The sequence below is a fragment of the Sceloporus occidentalis genome, unplaced genomic scaffold, assembly GCF_023333645.1.
Source record: "Sceloporus occidentalis isolate IW3139 unplaced genomic scaffold, rSceOcc1.0.p SCAF_16, whole genome shotgun sequence".
NCBI lineage: Eukaryota > Metazoa > Chordata > Lepidosauria > Squamata > Phrynosomatidae > Sceloporus > Sceloporus occidentalis.
This window is the reverse complement of record NW_028316996.1, coordinates 3688816-3712786: the sequence shown is the minus strand read 5'-3', so window position 1 is coordinate 3712786 and position 23971 is coordinate 3688816. Positions and strand designations below refer to the sequence as shown.

The 23971-nt window shown below is 39.8% G+C and overlaps 1 protein-coding gene across 1 annotated transcript in view; it reads left to right on the top strand.

The window, feature by feature from the left end:
• LOC149302951 (sorting nexin-24-like) overlaps positions 1-21612 on the top strand; it is a 55582-nt gene extending 33970 nt beyond the window's left edge. The window contains exons 4-7 of the mRNA XM_089481911.1: positions 12385-12479; positions 15333-15365; positions 16216-16280; positions 21542-21612. Coding sequence (XP_089338037.1) covers positions 12385-12479; positions 15333-15365; positions 16216-16280; positions 21542-21612 — 264 coding nt within the window. The remainder of the gene's footprint in view (positions 1-12384; positions 12480-15332; positions 15366-16215; positions 16281-21541) is intronic.
• Positions 21613-23971: the final 2359 nt, after the last annotated feature.

Sequence of the window (23971 nt, the reverse complement as noted above, 5' to 3'; positions counted from 1 at the left end):
TAATATATAATATATATATGGATATTCTCTACAGACATAAACCACACAATTGTTACACCATGTTTTTTTATCCCACACATTCTTTAAATATATTATATATTATTATGGGAAAATGTTCACTACCACAATAATATCCGGAGGATTTAATATGTCTATTCACACAAAAATTGGATTTTTAGGGTTAAGAGTATTTGAGATGTGAAGGAGTTGCCACAGCTCTACCTGGGTAAGGGTTCTTTGTATTTAAAGGTGTTATGCAAAATTAATATACAATATCTCACAAAAGTGAGTACACCCCTCACATTTTTGTAAATATGTTATTATATCTTTCCGTGTGACAGCACTGAAGAAATGACACTCGGCTACAATGTAAAGTAGTGAGTGTACAGCCTGTATAACAGTGTAAATTTGCTGTCCTCTCAAAATAACTCAACACACAGCCATTAATGTCTAAACCTTGGCAACAAAAGTGAGTACACTCCTAAGTGGAAATGTCTAAATTGGCCCCAATTAGCCATTTCCCCTCCCTGGTGTCATGTGACTCGTTAGTGTTACAAGGTCTCAGGTGTGAATGGGGAGCAGGTGTGTTAAATTTGGTGTTATCGCTCTCACATTCAGCCAGGCAGAACAACATGAAAAGATATAATAAAATATTTACAAAAATGTGAGGGGTGTACTCACTTTTGTGAGATACTGTAGCAGACTTGGCCAGATCCTGGTGAATTGAGCTGTCTCCTCAGTAATTGCATTAGCGCAGGTTTTGTTGTTTTTTTTAATCTCCCTGCAGAATTGTGTAAAGGACCAGATGTCAAGAAGTAAAAAATGAAGAATATTTTTGACAATGCATGGGTTACATTAAAAAGTTCATTTTGTGAAAATGTGTCAGGTTTGGACGCCAAAATAAATGCCTCGAGTGCGTAAAACAGGGAGCGTTGTGACCCCTGAAGGAAAAATCAATGGCGATTCATATTTCATATGTCAGTAATTGCCTGCGAGAGCAGGATGGCTGTTTGGGATAGAGAGGGCCTCTTGCAAGCACTATTTTATTATTTCCTTCCACAGCAATGGCTTGTAGCATGTAAAAACACCTATAGGAGCATATGGCAAATAGTCCCAGCCATTAGGGAGGCTGGCAAAGTTGTATTGCTATATAGGTGCATATAATAAATCTGTTCATATGTCTCTCTCAATCTACAATGCCCAGGGCACACTTTGTGTTTTCTCTTCCCACTTCGGGAAGTCTCTTCCTACGTTTGTCTCTCTATGTCTCTTACGTTGTCCGCCTGTTTACTATGTTTTCTCTGCGCCACCTCTTTGTTCTTCTTTTTGACTATCTTTACTATTGCTTTATTATTACTATTTTATTGTAACCCAGAGTAATTATATGAAAATCATATTAGTTACGGAACTTGTGATTTTTGCCTTTCTAGATAACCAGAATCATAGGGACGATCAAGATTATTTATACTGTATTTGGAAAAAAAATGCACCGATCTTGCGCAGGGGCGAAGATGTCATCTTAATAGGGAAAATGCCACTCATTTTATGGATTACAGTTAGGTCAACAAAACTTTGGCAGCATTGATTAACTTGATAGTGAGTACAGCAGTACATTTATCACTTATGGCCATGCTGCAGAAAATCTAATAAGAGGTGGACAATTCCCTTTAGAGCAGTAACAGGTTCAGTGTGGTTAGCAGTGCATACAGTGGAAATCTCTGTGTTTAAATTATACTCGTGCAGCCCGCTGGCTCCGAGACTCATAGATACTGTTAGTACTTGGCCAAAGCTTGGATCATTCCAAAGAGCAAATCTAAATGAATTTTAATATATATATATATATATATATATATATATATATATATATATAAACTTGGTTGCCATATAAAAACCTGGAAGCTTGCTCTTTAGGTGTCTGAGATCTTTAGTGCCAACCTTTCAGGTGCCCAAACCAGGGCAACTTCACTGTAGGAAGAGACTGGGGGGGGCATGGCTATAGGAAGGGCAAGGGGCACCTACCCTGCCTAGGAAGTCATATTCAGGCTACAGAACATCACACCAAGGCCAGATGGGAGATGTGATGAAGGTCTGTGTTGGATTAAGGTTGCTTAGAAATATTATTACTGTAGCTTCATCATGGCTATAATTTGTCTATAAAGTGTTTGTGGCAAAATACAGCTCTCGTTTGGATAACAATACTATTAGTTATTATTTCAGTAAAAGAATTTGTAGCAACTTGACTTTGTAGCCATGAATTTGTAGCCATGAATTTGTAGCCATGTTTGAGAAAAACTATAGGAAAGATATCCAAGCAGGCTCAAATCGCTAAAGAATAATGTTAAGCGACGCTTAAAAAGGAAGAGAATTCAGTTAAAATAAATGTAAGTTCAATAATGGAATCTTTGTGGTGCAGAACAATTCATCATTGTCTGTCCCTGTACTGGAAGCAACGTACATGTTCTGGCAGGACTGAAATGCCTGTATGACGGGCAGAAAATCATATCGGATTTACTAGCTAAACTAGTGCCAATTCCCTGTAGAAGAATCTTATGTTGTGCTAATATACTGTAGTGTCAATCCAATATTAAAATTCCAGAAATAGACATTGCGAAAACAAGAGGATCGTGGTCTTGAGTGTCTCAATGCTGCCTTTTGGAGAAAGATCGACCCGTACAAATTTCTTCAACACAAACTATGCTTCTTTTGAAGGGAGGTTGAGTTTGTTACTTTAGAAAAGTATGATGCTTCACAGGGATTGTCAAAAGAGACTCAGGGAATCATGGTTTCCTACAAGTAACCCCACCGGCTGCCCTATTGAACAGGCTTCCTATTGATTACCTCTCACCCTGGCATCACAACTACTCTTAGGATTCAATTTTTTTTTGTTGTTTTGCATATTTTATTGATCGGAAGTGGTAAATGAGCATCAGGCGTGCAAAGAGACGATGAATTGTTTACTTGCATAAAAATAACCTTTCAATAAAAGAAGATGCATGGCTTACACTTTTGGTGCTGTTTCGCTGGCCGAAGCAGATGGCATTCAGCTACTATTGATTGTCCCCCCGTCTTACAGAGTGTTTAAGCGTGCTCGTCCTTTTTGGAGGGGTCTCGTTTTAAGGAAGCACAATAAGAAGGAAATGTTAGATGAAGATGACTTTGTTTCTTCACAAGTCATTTACATTCTCTGTGACCTTTGACTGTGATTCCTTAATGACAGACTTTTGTTGTCGTATTGGCAAGCTTTCTTTAAGACACACGCCTAGGAAAACATATTTTTTCTTAACATCAAATCAGATGTTACTTTTAGCTGCAGAACTGAAAATGTTTCTAAGTCATGGTCTTTTCAATAGAATCTTGGAATTAAATGTTTAGTTAGTATTGTGTTATTTTATGTACCATGTTGTACAGTTGGTATGGAGTATTTAAGTCACTTTCATTATTCCATTACTCTTGTTCTTGCGTTCAAATTCAAATAGATCAATCATTTGGTTTTACCGACTCAAGTCTATCCCAAGTGTGAAGGTTGCCCAGGGGAGGTGCATTGCTGTCAACCCTGTAACAAGTATAGATGATGGGGACTGAGGGATATGCTAGCCAAGACCTCAGGTGTCTTTGTGTAAGTGCAAGATACAGACTAATGGATCAATATCCCAAATGGGCACCAAAAACGCTTTTTTAAGTCATTCTTTATTTCACGGGTGGGCAGTAATATGCTTTGTGGGAGGCGTTTCAGTAAAGTCCCCATAGATATCAGTCACTTGTACCTATTCCAGCTGTTTTCTCCATATAAACTTTGCAAATCCAATATGAGAGGCTGTTCCAGTATAACGTGAGGTTATCCTGAAACTAGAATGTTTTAGTTGCTAGTAAACGTAATCTACCATTCCAACATGTATTATATTTCGTTTATAAGATCTGCGGTGTAATGATTTCATATTTTATTAAACAATAAATGCCTATTAAAAATCCACTAAATATGGTTACCATGAGGAAAAACATCTTAACCACCTTGTCTTGGCCTCTCCATGGTTATTCATCCACATTGTTTTATGTCTACCTTATGGTTATAAGTTGGTGATTGTTGCTTGGTCAAGGCAGCCTTTGTGGGGTGAGGAAACGGAGACCGCTTTAGGACAATAAATTGGCTCTGCTGCCGGCTGCCATTGATCTCATCTTCCATGAGATGAGCGTTTAAACTCCAAAACAATGACACTGATTGACAAACAAAAACACAAGCTATAGGTCATTTCAACAAATCATTTTTGTGCTAAATCTGAAAAGATGACCATTTCCTTATGTATAATATCAGTGCACATTTCTATGGAATCTGCTAGTGCTGTATGAATAAAGATAATACACACTGCATGTTGTTATTAATGTAGAATAAGAAGATGTACCGAATGAAAGCTGAGGGACATTCATCAGCACCATAATATGATGGCAACCTGGAAATAATCTTCTCACTAACTCTACTGCATCCTTTTATCACAACCTAATTCCTGACTTCTCTAGCAATGCATAATCTTCACATTTATAGACAGACCTCCATGAACCTTTAATGGTCATGCTATCCAGCTTTTACTAACTTCTATATTTCACCCTTACAATTTAGTTTGTTTTTGGATGGCTACCTACCCAACCTTTTGGTACTAACCAAATTATGCTGCCTTATATCCCAGTTCAGCTCCTTATGTTATACCTCCTGCATATTATCCCCACAGTATTATGCATTTTATTGTCCCTTAGCTCTATGATGTATCTACCAGAAAAAGGAGCATAGGGTAGAGAGGGACTGCTTCTCCAAAAGAGGAACATGTCATAGTTCAGGGGCGTCCAACATGCGGCCCGCGAGACCTCGAGGTGCGGCCCGCGTAAGATCGGCAGCCAGGGCAACCGATCTTACGCGAGCCGTACCTCAAGCCCTGCTACTTACTTGTGGGAGGGTCTTCTGGACTGCACAGAGGAAGCGGAGTTCACGTGACATCCTACTTCCTCTGCGCTTTAGCAGAGAAGGCAGAGGGAAGCCGCGCCCCCTGCTGAAGTCTGCGAGCGGCATCGAGGAGCTGCAGTGCAGGTAAGGGGGTGGGGAGGGTGTTTGAATGAGTGTGTGTGATTGAGGGAATGAATCTGTGAATGAATGATTATGAGTGTGTGTGTGATGTGTGTGTGATAGCATGGATGTGTAAGTGCTGGAACCTAGGCATGATGGGACTGTGATTGCTTTTAGCAATCACACTCCTATCATGCCAAGTCAGCCAGTACGTGCTGAAACCTGGCCAGCTGCCCCCCTTGTGTAGTGATGCTGCCAGCAGTATGGGGCCTGCACTTACAGCCACCCTGTACCAGCATGTACTGGCTGACTTGGCATGATAGGAGTGTGATTGCTAACAGCAATCACAGTCCCATCATGCCTAGGTTCCAGCATTTACTGGATGGATGTGTAAGTGCTGGAACCTAGGCATGATGGGACTGTGACTACTGTTAGCAATCACACTCCTATCATGCCAAGTCAGCCAGTACATGCTGAAACCTAGCTAGCTGCCCCCCTTGTGTAGCGATGCTGCCAGCAGTATGGGGTCTGCACATCACTTACAGCCACCCTGTACCAGCATGTACTGGCTGACTTGGCATGATAGGAGTGTGATTGCTAACAGCAATCACAGCGAGCACAGTCCCATCATGCCTAGGTACCAGCATTTACTGGTTGCCTGGGTATGATAGGAGTGTGATTGCTGTTAGCAATCACACTCCTATCATGCCAAGTCATATTGCTAATTTTGTCCAATTGTGTGTTACCTACTTTTATTAAACATGTGCGTTTTTATTATTATTTTTAAAGGTGGGGGTCATTTTCGGTTTTGGCTAAGTGAACCCTGAATGTTTTGGTCCAGAATTTTCATTTTAGTTCATCCCTAGAATAAATCTAGGGAATCCTGAATTTGTAGTCGCAAAACTTTCAAGGCCCAGAAATCAGTGAGAGGAAGAGTAAAGGTTTTGTGTCATTTTACTTTATTTTAATCTGCATATTTTATTAAAGGCCATATTTTTTGTCACAGTGAAAAATGAGTGCGGCCCGCGCACGTATACAATTCTGATGAAGTGGCCCACTGCAGAAAAAACTTGGACACCCCTGTCATAGTTAATGCCTGAGATTTTGCATCTATCCTTTTTTTTTACTTATTTATTCCAAATTTGATCGTTCCTTGAGGTCTTAATACAAACTTTTTTTAAAAGTAATGCCAGCAGCGTTTTATGAGGTGTGGTGGCTTGTTGTGAGTATTAAATCAAAACAGCGTTATTCGAAATATTTACAAAGAATCTTCACAATGCATTGTAGAACTACACAAACCTTGGGACAATGGGTCCCAGGTATAGTGTATTGGAAATATCTGTATTCAAATGGTCTTTGATAAACAGTAGCAGAACATTCTTGACATGTATATCAGAAAGAACATGATTCTGTAGGCCACGAACATCAGGTATGAGAAATGTAATCATTAAAGAGGACTATTTTGTACTTATTATAGATACAAATGTGTACCAGAACTGTGCTTCACAGAAGTGGCTGAAAAAGCACACTGCATTTTAAGCCTCATTTTGCAGCCAACAGCTGCTTTACGCCACAATTGTGATCTTTAAGTGATCCCCGTGGTGTTTGGAAAAGAGAGACTGCAAGGACCAACAATTCATAGCAGTTAGCCTTTATCAGAGACTAGCCCTGTTAACAGCATTCAGGGGGAACTAAAGAAAGAGATCAATCATACTAAGAACTCCAAGCAGTGCTCATTTAAAGTGAAAAGTGCATTGTGGAGAGCTATCCATTTAACAGAAAGGGGGATGGAGGGGCGGCTAGAGAGAAAGTGCCGTAATGGTGACAAATTGCCACTTTTCGAATGGGCAGAAATAGATGTAAATATCTACGACTTAAGACAACCAACTGTTCCAGATCCCAGACTTTTTCTACATATTTTATAAGCATTTAAAAAAATGAATGTTGTTTCCAAACAATAGAAAGTAATTGAGATCCCAGAAGCATTCAGAGGCTGTTATCTAGACTTTTTTATAAGAAGCATAAAATGCACATTGGGATTATTTTATGTTTTTTATTTTTTTTCACCCTTAATAAAATAAATTCTTTACTATATAATATTTTTTAGCTTTCTGAACTTGACCGTGGTTGTAAAAACCATGAAAAGTATTACAACTATATAGCAGTTGCCTTAACCCATCTCGTGTAAATGTCTGCATAAATTATCATTGCTAGGTATGTAATATATAATTACCAACAACATATTTATTTGTTACTCATTTTATGTTTCTATATATAATAGTCAATTCATCTTGCATATAGAAAATGTGCACATATAGTTGACTGAGCATTGTATTGCACATTTTCCCAATCCAGTGTTTTTACCAGGTGGTGCAAGATCCAAGACTGTCTCATTTCCATTGCGTAGAATCCAAAAACCGTAGACAATGTGTTGCTGGCAGGGGCTTTAAACAGGCCTGCAACATACCAACTATACATAGTCTATGCATACTCATACACTTGGGCTTGTGTGGCATCATGCCCAGTTTCCATCCACATTACTGGGCAGGCAGCATGATATTCTAAATCTCTTCACTTATATCCACTGTGGTGCTTGTGTGTGATTAAGTTGAACTGTAAAATGCCAGATTTTCAGTGTTCAGCGTGGGGCGCACATAGGGGGGAACTGGGGGATGGTCCGCCTCAGGTGCCAATCATCAAGGGGCACACAGGGGCAGGCTGTCCCTGAGCGGGTCCAAAACTGTTTTTATTTGTGGACAAGACCAGGAAGACAGGAATACAGCAGAGTCATGTAACATGAGGCTATGTGACCCTGCGGTTAAATGCAAGGCTTCTCATAGCCAGAGGGAAACCTGTGGTTGCGGTAAGAGGGAATATTCATGTATAACTGTATGTACGTTAGATTTAGAGTGTATAAGTGTTTGTGTGTGAGCATGCATGTATGTATGAGTGTGTATGTGTAAATGTGTGAGCATGGATGTGTTTGCTATATGGACAAAACTATTGGGACACCTGGCCATTACACCAACATGGACTTTTATGATATTGCATTCTAAATACATAGATATTAACATAGGTCCCCCCCTTTGAAGCTATAACAGCTTCCACTCTTCTGGGAACTCTTTCCACAAGACTGTGTGAATTTTTTGCCCATTCATCCAGTAGAGAATTTATGAGGTCAGGCACTGATGTTGGAGGAGGAGGCCTGGCTCACAATCTCTTCTAGTTCATCCCAAAGGTGTGTGTTAGTGGATATGTGCATGTGTTTTGGCATGAGTGTGTAAGTCCATGCAAATGTGAGATTGTGTATAAAATTGTGTGTGATTGCATATGTGAGTTACCAGGAGGGGAAAGGGGCAGGTGGATCCACTTTGGTTGCCAAATACTCTACATATGGCCCTGGGCAGTAGTGTAAGGTGGTGCTATGGTGTTAACAGTAGGAGGAGTATATAAAAGGCAGGGGATATTTTATATATATATATATATATATATATATACTTCATTGTTTTCTTTTTGTCTTAAGCTGTTTCATACACTATAAGTCTGGCTTATTTTCAGCGCTGCAGAATATGACTAACCTGTATAAATCGATCTTTAATAAAGTAATAATGTTGCCCTAAAGATTTCTAAAGCTCGGTTTACCCAGTGTAAGAAAATAGCAGCAGCTGTAATGCTAAATCACCTTGTTAAAACAAATACAAACATTGTTGTTTTTTTTCTATGTGCACAATAACAAATTACAATCTTCTAAGAGTGCCTGGGGATCATCGCCATCTCAGTCCAGGTGGAACAATCACTTTTATACAGTTTTATCTTCACGGGCAAACAGACAGCAGCTAGACACTTTCAATGCCCTTTTCTTATAATTTGCCCAGTTTCTTAGGGGCACTTTATGAATGACTTTCTATGGGCTAAGTGGGAAGAGGCGTTTCATTCTTGATGATACATATCTCCATGCTCCGTGGAAACCTTGTTCACAAATCTCTAAAGGTTAGCCAAAGCGGTCTTGTTGAAGTTTTCAAGAAGATACTTTGTTACAGTTATAATTGGCTGATGAGTAGGTTTGGCCCTAACTAGAATGCTTTTTGTTCGATTTCTCGGCATCCCTTTTGAAGATGTGTCACAGTTTCTGCTGGCTCTGGTGACAATTTTCTAAAAAGCAAACTCCAGGGAAATCATTACGCTCTTTACATGTCTTCTTTTTACAGAACAGCATGATCCTGTGATATTTTAACACGGTTTTCCACAGCGTGATGGCATCTAGCTAAGGTTAAAGCCGAACAAGTCCCTCTGTTATTTTGTGACTGTATTTCAGCCACTGAAGAAGAAGAAGAGATACCTGACAATTAAGTGCTTCTGTTGTCAAAATTGGAACATGTTGAGGCAATCAATGGTGTCCACTGGGAACGCAGTTTTGCGAGGAATGATTAGGCAAGGAGAAAAAATGTGTGGCATGGTGGCATTTTAGAATATGACTATAACAGTGGATGTTTTCGGCAACTGTAAACACTGGTCATTAAATCTTTTCTCTTACTTTGGAATCTGATTCTGGGAAACGGTTTAACTTTTATGCATTAACAGTGTACATTAATCAATACAGGTAAGTGGAGGGATATTCTCACTTTTATGCATTTTACACTAAAAGGGGGCATATATGGGACCAATATAAAAACCTAATATCCACTATATTTGTCTATTTGATGATAAAGCCTAAGTCCATTGACCCTTCAGCCCAATCTTTATTTTATATAATTTATTTTATTATATATATATATATATATATATATATATATATATTTATATTGCCTTTAGCATATCACATGATCTAGGTCCCTCCTTATATCTGTCAAGCAGTTTGGTTGCAAAATGCTACGTAATGCTGTTTGACTCAAGTACTGGGGCTTCTATAGGTTTGTACGTGGTAATAGTATAGCACACACAGTATAAATTTGCTATACTTTTATCTTAAGTATTTATGGGTAGCTAAAGCGACTTTCCCATTGGATTATTTGACTGCAACCAGTGGTTCTCTCAAATGTATTTATTAAATAGGTAAATATTTATCAATTATTTCTCAAATCTACTATTTCTCTGACATTTTATAAAATGCTTTAATTCACATCCATGCATGAATGAATTCATTAGAGCATTTAGTGTCTTATCTTTGCAGTATATGTGCTGTGGCAGTGAAGCATTGTAATACCTGAGGACTTTCTAAATGAGCTGATCTGGAGACTCTTGACTCTTAACCCTTGAATAGCCTGTTAAGTAGTGACTCATTGAAACGTGTTAAAATAGCTCAAATACCCGTCCTCATTGAAACCTTGAGTTGTAATTATTTAAAGTACTTAATTGAGTCACCTGCACTCAAGCAGGGATATCAACCATAACGCACTGGTGGTAAAAGAACTAATTGTACGTCTTAGACCTTATTGCAGCAGTGTAGACTATGAAGGAATAAATTCCAGACTGTGCGAGCCTGAGAATCTGCCCCTTCATCCTGTGATTGGGGCAAAAACCTGAAACTCAGGGTCAATAAGTCAGCATTGGTGTCTACAAGCTTTCAAGTTCAGACTGGACTTGTTATTTGCCTGTGTTGTAGATCTGGGTAATTTAAAAGTCAGTTATTGTACGAAGTATGTTAAGGTTTGCTTTTAAACCCAGTTTTAAGGCATGTGGCGTTTGCGATACAAGTTTTCTGAAAAGAACGTGCTTGTGTTATACTTTAAGAAGTGTCTGGCAAGTTTGCTACAGCATTTACTATAACTTTAACTATCCCCTAATGCGTAGCTGTGAATAGCTTCGCATTACATCCATGACCTGTCTTTCCTCATTATCAAATATACTATAGATGTGGTCAGTGCATCGTAAGCCGATCTGTCAAGTTAAAACAAACAACTCGCATTGTTAACATTTCCTAAATCATGCATTAATAAAACCAGAGTAAGTCTCCTAACCCACAGGAGATTTCCTTTTTCTCAGCGCAGTGATGGATTGGATTCCTTCAAGGCTGAGTAATGAAATAGCATCAGACTTTGAAACTGAACAGGTTATTTTTGGAAATGAAAACAATCACAGAAAAGGATGTTCACCTCACTCTTTAATAGAGTAGCCGCTTAACATTAGTTGCCAGAAATCTACGGTCAGATGGGACGTGTAGCTTACATGTGAAACTTATGGACACAATGTTCATACCTGAGAACATTCCAAGATGGATTGTCCAGAGTTCTTTCTCTTCTCTGGGTGTGGCTGTGGTAAGAGGGTGGGGCTACATCAAAGTTGACTTTTAAGGGGTGGGCCTAACCGATGGTCACTCCCCTACCTGGAGATTGAAGACAGCCCCTGGGAAGCAGTGCTTTACTCGGAGACTCCAGGTCAAACATGCCAAGTTCCCAGTTCTGAGCATGGGCAGGGCTGGATTAACCCTTACTGACATTGCACGTCCAGAAATGGCATCACTTCTCAGCACACAGTGGCAGGGAGGATGACTGCCACAGAACCAAGTCCGATCGGTGCAACGGAAATCAAATATTGTTCTTCCCAACACTGTTGCACTTGTAGGTTGCTTTACATTCGCTCTTATGTCCAGTTCATCCCAAAGCAGCTTATTGCGGTTTAAGTCTGCTATTTTTCAGTATTTGTTAACCTAAACTTTTTTTTATTGCCTCTGGCTGTTTACCGCTTACTTTTGTACCATTTCAGGTTTTCACTGGACTTGTACTGCGTAAATTTTAATAAAAACTGGAAAAATCGACTGTAGTGTGTGTGTGTGTGTGTGTGTGTGTGTGTGTGTATATATATATATATATTACACATACACACACACACACATACACACACACTACTGGTCAAAAGTTTTAGAACACCCCCATTTTTTATTGAAATTCCAGTGTATTTTACTATTATATTATACACAAACACACTATATGTGTAGAAACGCCACGATTTTAGCAAAAGTTTACACAGGTTATTTTAAGTCAAAACGGCAGAGCTCTTCTACCCGCACCCTCCAATGTGGAGAAGACCTTCCCGGCAAGCTCTGCCATATTGGCCGTAGCTCGTCTGGTGGTTATGTCCACAGAGATGCAGACAAAGAAAAAGAGAAGACGAAGAACAAGAAATGCATTGAATTAAAATGGGACCTGTTTTTGCATCTTGGCAAGCTTGGTGTATAGATCAAACCTCTTCCACGTCCGAGTGTAGTGCTGTGAATTTCTTCGTAACCGATTATCTTTATTTAAATAATGCTCTATAAATTATTAAGTATGGTCTGAGTAGTCGTAACAATTTGTTGAAATATAACAGGTCTTAAGGGCTATCATTTTTCATTCCAGACTGTCATTGTTGAAAATGAAGAACTACCCAAAATTTTTCTCGATTTCTTGAATGTTCGCCATTTGCCTTCTCTGCCGAAGGCTGAAAGTTGTGGGTAAGGCATAACTGGTATGTGCAGAACACTGGAGAGAGTGCTAAGAAAACATTATAAAAAAAGAGCCTTCCCTGTTAAAGCCACTCTTATTTTAAGTATTTTGTCAAAAGGCGATTAGTAATATAAATACCTAGAATTTTTATTTTTTTATTTTTACTGTGCTTGCCTTTAATAGGCATCCCCATCCCATCATTATAAATAACATATTAAATATCTAATAACTAATTGGGTTGGTATAACAAAGGTCCAGCAGAACTGTATATCGTATGCGTATGGGGTTGGTCTATAACAAACACACCGCGCAAATTTTCTGTTGAATTTTTAAACCATTCTTCATAGACTTTTGTTAGTTGATTTACCCATTCTTAAGTACAAATGGCCTTTTGATCAATTTTAGGGCTGCAACTAACGATTATTTTCATAATCGATTAGTTGGCCGATTATTTTTTCGATTAATCGGATAAAAAAAATGAATGTAAATTTTTCATTTATTTAAAATAATTTAATAAACAAATTGTTAAATACAAACAGCAGAATAAAAAAAAAAACTTTGATAAAATGCATTTCTTGTCTTTATTTCCCAACCAGCCCCCCCAATTTATGCACATTTGAGCCCAGGCTTGCCACGCTGCCTCCCAGACATGCCACGCTGCCTCCCACATATGCCACTCCACGCTGCCTCCCAGACATGCCACTCCACGCTGCCTCCCACATATACCACTCCACTCTGCCTCCCACATATACCACTCCACGCTGCCTCCCACATATGCCATTCCACGCTGCCTCCCACATATGCCACTCCACGCTGCCTCCCACATATACCACTCCACGCTGCCTCCCACATATACCACTCCACGCTGCCTCCCACATATACCACTCCACGCTGCCTCCCACATATGCCACTCCACGCTGCCTCCCACATATGCCACTCCACGCTGCCTCCCACATATGCCACTCCACGCTGCTTCCCACATATGCCACTCCACGCTGCCTCCCACATATACCACTCCACGCTGCCTCCCACATATGCCACTCCACGCTGCCTCCCACATATGCCACTCCACGCTGCCTCCCACATATGCCACTCCACGCTGCCTCCCACATATACCACTCCACGCTGCCTCCCACATATACCACTCCACGCTGCCTCCCACATATGCCATTCCACGCTGCCTCCCACATCTGCCACTCCACGCTGCCTCCCACATATGCCACTGTGCCTGATACGCCTTATACCCCCTGATACACCACTCCATCCTCCCCAGACATGCCACGCTGCCCTCCCCACATATGCCACTCCAGTCTACCCCAGATATGCCACTGTGGCCCCAGATATGCCTTATACACCCTGATACACCACTCCGTCCTCCCCAGACATGCCACACTGCCCTCCCCACATATGCCTTATATACCCTATATGCCTTATACCCCCAGATATGTCACTCCGTCCTCCCCTGATATGCCTTATACCACCCAGATATCTCATAGTCCCCTCATAGAGTCACAGACCCGTTCACAGCACACTGACACCATACTTTTTTTAAATAAGTACTGGGTTAATCTTCACTGCCCCCAGGATTTAGATTCCCCTTAGTTTGCCCCCATTTACCTCTAACTGCGCCTTAAGTTAACTTTATTAAATTAACCCTCAGTCCTCATCATTAAATTAACACTAAACACCCTATTAACCATAACTACCCCTAAATTAACTCTAAATACCCCATCAAAACTACCCTAAATTAACCCTAAACACCCCATTAACCATAACTGCCCCTAAATTAACCCTAAACACCCCATTAACCACAGCATCCCCTAAATTAACCCTAAAGACCCTGTCAACCACAACAGCCCCTAAATTAACCCTAAACATACCATTAACCACAACTGCCTCAAATTAACCCCAAACACCCCATTAACCACAGCTGCTCCTAAATTAACCCTAAACAGCCCATTAACCATAGCTGCCCCTAAATTAACCTTAAACACCCCATTAACCATAACTGCCCCTAAATTAACCCCCACCTCCCCTAACTTTCAGCAGCCCAAATATTAATTTTATACTTACAGTTAGATGAGTGTCACAGCCATGTGGTTCTGGCCTTCTGGGAGAAGGAAGGGGGCGGGGCCAGTTGTCACAGTGATTACAGGGAGGGCCTGGTAAGCAGGAGCTGCTGCTGTGAGTCACTGAAACGGATTATATAATGAGGGGTATTTTTCAGAGCGTTTGCTCTGAAAAACCCCTCATTTTATAATCGATAATAATCGATTCAACTAATCGATAATGAAATTCGTTGGCAACGAATTTCATTATCGATTATTATCGATTTTATCGATTAGTTGTTGCAGCCCTAATCAATTTGCTACCGACAGACTGGAAGTTAAGAGTACCATTTTCATGAATTCCAATGCATTTTGCGCACGCAAATTGGAGCATCCATTGTTTAGAGACTTCTGCTTCCTCTCCCAGTTGCCTCTGCTTAAACATTCGTATGTAAGCTCTCATTTCCGTCACCGAACCAACAGCATATTGCATGTTTTCTAGCAAAACATCAATGTTCAGGTAGTGCATGTATGAGTGACCAGAATACTAGGCATGTGCTAAAAGCATATTGAGGTATGCTCCTTACTTTCAGTAGAGGCAGCTGGGAGGAGTTAAGTTAGAAAGAAGTCTCATTGTCTCCAATAACTAAAGAATGTCTGCAATGAATTACATGCAGTACAATACACTGGAATCCACGTAAAACTTCAACATCCATTTCGGATGAAAATAGGGCCAATTACTCCTTTAATTCAGTACACGTGAAAGCTGTCATTTTTTTAATACTAATTCACAATGCAAATTGTATGTTACAGATCCATTGAAGATATTGATTCAGAGGAACCAAGGTAAATTTTCTTTTTTCCCATTCCAACTTTAGTTGCGATAAAACGAAATGAGCTCTTTTGTATATTTATTTTGGGGTTGTATTCACTAAACCCAGTGTTTTCAGGTGAATAAACATTTTAATTCTTTAACTTCACCGTGCATTATGAAAGAGCTGCCTTATTTGGATATCTTCAGTGTTTTCTAAGGTTAATTTAAGATGTTGTTGTACAGCATTGAAAAATTGTCATCTTATTTAACCCCTTTGTGACCAATGATGTACGTCGTTTAGCTATATCCGTGGATGTAATTGGCTGTAGCAGCAATTGCATGTATGGAAATGCAGGGGATCTGCTTTAGACTGCAATTGCGGCATTTTGGGACCTAGAGGAGCAATGACGTACCTGGTACAACATTGGTAGAAAAAAAATGGTCCCATAATGCTGCAATTGCAGTCTACAGAAGAAACCCTACACTTTCATACATCAGTAATCTGTGCTACAGGGAATCACATGCACAGATATAGTTAAATGACAAAAGCAGGGCATGTAAACAGTGCCTCTCTCTCTTTTCTTCTTCATTCATTCTCACTGTGATCGATTCCCTAGACCCAGGTTTGAAGAAAAACAAACAAAATAAATAAATAAATTTAAACACTATATATATATATAATATATATATATATATATTTATGTTTTTTAAATCAAGTTGACAAATATATTTTTAATATTTTTTATGTTTATACTAACTGTGGCAAATTACATTTCTGTAAAATTTCACACAGTTTGGCCAGTGTAATTATGGTAGAATAAAGTTGTTTTTATCATTTATTGCTTTTTATGCCAACATTTGTGTCTTTGACCTTTTTTTCAGCAAACTGTCTCACCAACCTGTCCTGCTTTTCCTAAGGGATCCATATGTCTTGCCTGTAGCCAACGGTAATCAAACCTGTCATCTGTTAACCGCTGTTTACTCATCTGACCCTGTTCCACAAAAACCACATTACAGCTTTTACTGGCCTCCCAAATGTACACATCTGAGCTAAAATACTATTACTTATAGCACATGATGAGTCAAAATCAAGCTCTTGAATTTTAAATGGTCACCTAGGGCATCAAATTAGATTTTTTAAATGAAATTTGCCTTTAAACTAACCACTTTAGAGGGTAGAGAGGTTTACTTGGTATCCTGTATTATACCAGTAATATTTATAGGAAATAATTCCCTTTGATAATTTGGAATCTAATTGGGCTATTTACATTTATGCGTATTAGCAGTGGCCACAGCTGAGTTTCACACCACCAGAGAGTGTTTAAAGGTTGGGTTATATCAACAGAAGAGCAAAGTTATATATTTTTTATACCCTTTCCTGTTCTTAAATGATTAAAGTAGAATTTTCTCTTGACAGTGAGTGTTCATACATATATATATATATATATATATATATATATATATATATATATATATATATATATATATAATATATGAATATATGTGTGTGAAGGTAAAGCTTTTAGGACCCCTAGATCTATCGTGTAGACATCTATTGGCTCTCTAGGCATGTGTTACATGTTCCTGGCTAAATCTCCCCTAGTGGTAGAGATCGGAATTACCTTGCCATTCATGCTATTGGCACACTAGCCTACTAAACAGGCTATTGTACCATGGAAGGAGACGACATTAGGATACTCTGCGGAGCGTAGTTAAGCATGGATACATCAATATGACAGGCTTAGCTGTCATGAAAAAATGAAATGATTTTTCCTTTATGGTTTTTGATATTTTACTTTTTAACAGATATTGTGACAAAACATGGTGTTGTGTTATTGCAGGTAGCCTAATGTTATGAGGGAGTCCACCCATAATATATGGCCAGCATTGTGGCTTCTGAGGGTATTCCAGCAACAGAATACCCTGTTTCCTCCAGGGCTAGACTGGTGATCAAGAGACGGCCCTGGTGTTTAAGTCCTACGCACACTACGTCTTAGATAGCCAGTCTTGGGCTGCTTCACCCCTTATTCTTATGTATCATAGCCGATTTCCAAAGATGCCAGCGGTACCAATTCTTGGGTCTGTCCCCGTAAACACACTTCTATTAATGTTTACTTCTACCAAGAACTACTGGTAAGCCTTTTGCACTGCACAGTAATATTAAAGAGTTGGAGCTGCAGCTCAGCATAAAAATATGACTTACAGTATAAGAAGTCTATTAATTAAGTAAGGATGTGGTTCTTGTCCATCCAAACTCCTCATAGCTTTTTCTCGCACTAGAGGAAAAACAAATTGTATATGATTTACACTGTGGCCACTGGATGTGATCCTGGAACATTTTGTTCTGCAAAAAAAAAGTACAATGCTTAGTGCATTTTTCCATAACTGTAATCATTAGCATCAGTCACATCATTAAATACTCTGTGTGGCTGCCACAAAGCTGCTAAAACCCAAGACCAACACAAACTTAGATAAGCAAGATTTTTGGATAAATGTAAGATACCTTTGGTGAAATGTTGGAAAATGGCTCTAAAAACATGGCTGTTCATGTTTGAAACCCATTAATATTTCAGAAGGTACTTTCTACCCAGACTGACCACTAAGCTACCATGAGATACACTAGTTAACCAAAATATATACAGGCACATTAGAGACCCATATCAGTAAATTTGTAATCAAGAAATCTATGGATTACAAATATATATAATATCATGCAATATATGAAATCATCCAGGTACATATATTGTTCCCTTACCATATGATGTTATACATTCCGATATATCTTTTAGTCGTAACCTGTTTAAAACTATTCTCTTAAATATATTTTAAGTAAATATTTCAAATTATCATTTTGTATCAACACTAAAATCATTTAAATTGGTAAAAATAAAAGAAATGCATAAACCTCCCTTATACTGTATTATTTGGGAATTTGTGTTGCTGGTTAAACGTCATTTCGATGGGCACAAAGTTTGGTTCTATCTCGAGTCTAAGCCAACGGTATTAGTTTGTTCTATGAGCAAACTATTGTAGTTGCACAGGAACGTGAACTAAGAGAATATGCAGTGAGTAGGGAAACAAAAGATTACATTGATGTCTTCAAGAGCTTCCAAAATGTGAAAACGTCAGAGAAACAGATGTTTTATAAGGGCTACACCTCCCATTTGGCTGAAACATCACATTTTTTATAGCAGTACAGCCTGGGATCCCATTCTTATAGTTCTCTGGGAGTTTTTTTCCCTTATTACATTTTATTCAGAGCCATCCTTCAGGCACAGCTGCCCAAGGCCCATGCATTCCTTCAGAGTCTACCATGGGTTTTATTTTTACTCCCCAAAAACTACCCTGTCTGCCACAGGGCCATGAGGGAACTGAAATGGAAGGAGGGGGAATGAAAGACGTGCTGAGATAGAAGGAATGGTGCTTCATGGTCTCTATTGAGCACATAATTTAAAAATTCATTGCAAGAAACATCCCACCTGGATCTATAACGCGTATCCTCGTGTACGTTGCATGGACATTCGGTGCTTCTGCCGTCAACAATAGCCCAATAACATAAATAGGATTCAGTTCCGCATCATCAAAGAAAATAAATCTTAGACACGGTAATGCATGTGATATGCTGCATTTATTTACCTCATTCATCCAACCTCAGTGGGGGACGAAACACTCGGCAGGTGAAATCCTTATGTGTTTTGCGCCCAACAATGGCAACAAGTCATAGGCATCATAATTTTAACCGTTACTAAAAAGAAAGATGTAGGGCTCCTCCTTTCCAATAACTAACCAACTAGTGTCGTGCCCAGCATGCAGCCGTGGGCATGTTCGGTATCTGTTTACACATTTAGATATATTCAGCCGATACAAAGACCTTGAGACTACCATAACTGCTTTAACTTAAACACCCAGGGATACTTTTTTTTGGTACTGTGCCAACAGTAAAAACTATGGGGTGTAGCCAGGCCCGGACTGGGACAAAAATTAGGCCCGGGCATTTAAGCCAGAGCCGCCCATTTTTATTTATTTATTGTTAAAGCCCACCCTTCATGTACCATCTTTGCATTTACTCACTCATTCACACAAATCATTAACACATTCATTAATGCAGTCTCACAAATCATTCAAGCAATTCATCCACACATGAATTCATTGTCATACGCATTCACACAATTCATCCACACATTTATTCATTCTCATACGCATTCACACTACCCCTTCTCCCCATCTTATCTGCCCCTTCTATGTTCCCCCTTTTCACTATGTACCCCCTTCCCCACTTCTCAATATGTACCCCTCTCCCCATTTCTCACCCTCCTCTGCCCCTTCTCACTGCACCCCCTCCCTCACCCTACTTACCTTGTTGCTGGAGCAAGCAGCAACTGCGACCGGGACCGCGGCAGGGCCGGATTGACTTAGGGGCTGATGGAGCTGCAGCTCCAGGCCCCTACCTTAAAATAGGCCCATTAACACAGGGCCCCTTAAGCCCGCCGCAACTGCGACCAGGTCCGCCACTCTAACGGGCCGGGAAGCCCCCACCAGGGCCGGCCTTAGGGGTCTGCGGCCGCACAGGGCTTAAATTAAAACATCGGGGTTTTTTTTACTTTATTTAACATCCTCCATGTTAAATAAAGTTTTTGTTAACTTTATTTAACATGGAGGATGTTAAATAAACATCCTCCATGTTAAATAAAGTTAACAAAAACTTTATTTAACATGGAGGATGTTAAATAAAGTAAAAAAAACCCCGATGTTTTAATTTAAACCCTGTGCGGCCGCACACCCGTAAGGCTGGCCCTGGTGGGGGCTTCCCGGCCGCAGTTGCGGCGGGCTTAACAAATCAAGCAAATCATCCACACGTGAATTCATTAATTCTCATACGCATTCACACGATTCATCCACACATTTATTCTCACAAATCAAGCAAATCATCCACACGTGAATTCATTAATTCTCATACGCATTCACACGATTCATCCACACATTTATTCATTCATTCATTCTCGTACGCATTCACACTACCCCCTCTCCCCATCTACCCCTCCCCTTCTTACTATGTTCCTCCTTATCACTATATACCCCCTTCCTCACTTCTCAATATGTACCCCCTCTCCCCCTTTCTCACTATCTAACCCTTCTCTCCCCTGTCCCTTCTCACTGCACTCACCTTGTTGCCGGAGTAAGCAGCAACTGCGACCGGGTCCCCCACTCTAGGGGGCCGGGCAGCCCCAACCAGGGCTGGCCTTAGGGGTGTGCGGCCGCACAGAGCTTAAATTAAAACATCCCCCCCCCCCCCGATGTTTTAATTTAAGCCCTGTGCGGCCGCACACCCCTAAGGCCAGCCCTGGTTGGGGCTGCCCGGCCCCCTAGAGTGGGGGACCCGGTCGCAGTTGCTGCGGGCTTAAGGGACAGGTGCCCCTTATGCCCTGCGTTAATGCGGCCATAGAGGCCGCATAGGCCCAGTCAGTGCAGTCCTGACTGGGCCCATTTTAAGGTAGGGGCCTGGAGCTGCAGCTCCATCAGCCCCTCCGTCAATCCGGCCTGGTGTGCCCGATGGCCAGTCCAGGCCTGGGTGTAGCCTCTATCAAATATGAACCAATACTTGATGAATTCATGTTTCCAGAGATATCTTTAGCTTTTCCGGTCAAAGTCAATATGTACGGTGCAGTGATTTGAATTTTGGTAATATGTATTTTTCAACAAAAATTCAGTTTAAAAGATAACAAAGAATTTCACCACAGATAAGAACCATTCGGTTCATCTAGTCTGCCCATTTTTCCCGATGTAAAGAATCAGACCTTAATTAGTCCTTGGCCTATCCATATATAGCGCCATTATATTCCACAGCACTGTACAAGAGGACATAACAAGTAGCGCGTAACAACAATAATGGGGATTACCATCTGTCAAAATGTAATCTTTCCTTTAAAAAAAAAATCACATAATCAGAAAATGTAAATTAAATAAACCTGCTGCATACAGTATTTGACATAATGCTAGAATACAGTTAACTCACTGATTCAACTATTGATTCAACTACTGTTATGTTATCTAATGTATGTGTCTAATATATCATTTTTAGTTTCTTGAGATGCATTCGGGGACCCCCGTTTTTTTTATTCTCCCTTCACATCCCTGAAATTTGAAACAATGTCCTTTGCAGACTAGCTGATATGTCTTAATTGGCGTATATATTCCTTCTTCCATATAGATAACGCTGCCAACGTGGTGATCGAAGGCGTTCTACATGGGCTATTTTACCCCCATCTGCAGACCAGCTAGAGATGTGGTGCACCTGCCAGTTTATATCAGTACAGATTACTCTGATGCCATCAGAGAATGGAGCCACTTTTTTAATATTGTTTAACCATTGTGCTGACAGTCCTTCCTGTGTGAAGGAATTACATTTTCGTATGGATTCTAACCATGAAAAAAGGGAATGTTGGAAGAAAAAAAACATATTGTAGTGATATTGTGCCAACCAGTATCTTATTTTTTGTTACATGTGGTTTACGAGACCCGATTCATCTCGCACACATATATACAACAGGAATTCTAATGTAGTCTATGGATTTATGGTGATTTCGTAAGTGTAACCTTTTGTATACCAGAACGCTAACACCTGAGGACCGCCTTTTCTGTTGAATAACCATATTGTGTGCACTTCAGACATGGTACAGCCATGTAGATTAAATTGCTTTTCTGAACTTTCTATAATGTTGAGGTTTAGACGTCATGATTGCCTTCTAAAGCCTTTTCTTCAATAATTGTTTTACCCTGACAATATTGTCTTTGGTTTTCCATATCGCCAGCAATTAGGAAGAGTTGGGCTTTCATACATAACAGTATAGAACTACCATTGTGCTCATACCTGTCAGGCGTGCGTTTTATATAGTAAATATTTGCATAAAGCCTTTAATACGTTGCTATCAAATGTCACTTATACATACTCGCAATAATGTAACAGAAATTTTTGACTGAATGTGCTGCTATTTATATTGGGAATAAATTCATAAGGTTTACAAGTGATTATATAGCTTTTCTAATTAGCAATAAAGGGATTAAAAACATAGTATTTGATATCAAGTGTTGTATGTGGTTTCAAGAAGGTTTGAAAAAACTATGTATCAGAAGGCTAAAGAAGATCATTCTATTAATTGTTCTAAGACAGTATCTCTCTAAAATAGGTGTAGTTTAACCCCTTAATGACAAAGCCCATACATGTATGGTCATGCGGTCAGTTGACATGAAACATTTAACCTTGACTGTGCGTTATAAAGGTCCAACCATTAGATCCTATGGAGTATGCTGTGCATAATGCATAGTTGAGCACTTCATCTTGATTGTGAAGCAAATGTAGGGTAAACAGTTTTTCTGATTTTATTCTAATATACCAAAGGATTATGTCTGCATTCATCAAAACAGGCTCCAGGAGACGGTACAGAGTAGAGCCCTGTGTGGGATGGCTTTTTTTAATCCCGCTCCCACTGATTTTTGGCCCATTCCCCCCCCCGCCACATTTGTGGTCGCTCCCGCCACATTTGTGGCCAATCACGCCCACCTCCTTACCTGAACTGCAGAGTTCCCGCGCAGTCCCGCAAGGCTGACTTCTCGCTGCTCCCTCAGTGTCTCTTCTCTTGCTCCGCCCAGGAACAAGGCAGAGTCATGGGAAGTGATGTCATATCACGTGAAACAGTTTTGTTCCTGGGCAGAGCAAGAGAGGAGACATTGTAAGGGAGCAGCGAGAAGGCAGGCTTGCGGGATTACCGGGACCTGCAGGTACAGTGCCTGACCTCCCGCTCGCAGCACCAGCAAGACCCGCCTCCCAATGCAGTCCTCTACTACAAAGTACAGAAAGGTTGACATGACAAATTATTTTTAGTGGATAACTTTTCTTTTAACATAGTACATATTTTGGTGAATGCGGTCCTTATTCAATAATTCTGCCAAATAAATTTTCAGATCTCAAAAATGTATACAGCTCAAACATTCTTCTAGAGCTAAAAGGGAATGGAGTATATTGTTTAATACATACATAAGTGGTCTACTCATTGTTTTCCTCTAGAAGACAGGGTCTAGGCGAGTGTCACAACGTTTTCTATTTGGTGCAAACATGTTAGTAGATGGCATGAAGACGCAAGATGTTAGTATAACCTAGTAACACTACTGATACAGCATGAGCAATTTCTTGAATGTGTTACCATTTGTCTTGATGTATTCCCTATACATTGCAGTAAATGGTGTGTGAAAATGTATGAACTATATACCTGTAGCACTACCAGATTGATGCTATAATTATGTATTTGAGGTTTATATATTGTAATAAATTCAGCATAAAGGAAACTTGGTTTTGTTTGCTTTTTTTTTTTTGCTTTGGTGTGATCTGATATTTTCTGATCAGGTGAGATTACAAAATGTCCAACAAATCTGTCACTGGTAAAGCCCCGATTGAATAAATAAAATAATTTCCCCTACAGGTGAATATTTGTCACATATTTTGCCATGCACCTACTTCACTATGCATTGTGAAGAACCAACCAAAGAGGACCTCTGCTAGAGCGGCAGTTAGGTGTCAAATGATCTAAACGACTTGTGGTGGTTATATTTACATTTATTTGCAAACAATTTATAAAAAAAGAAA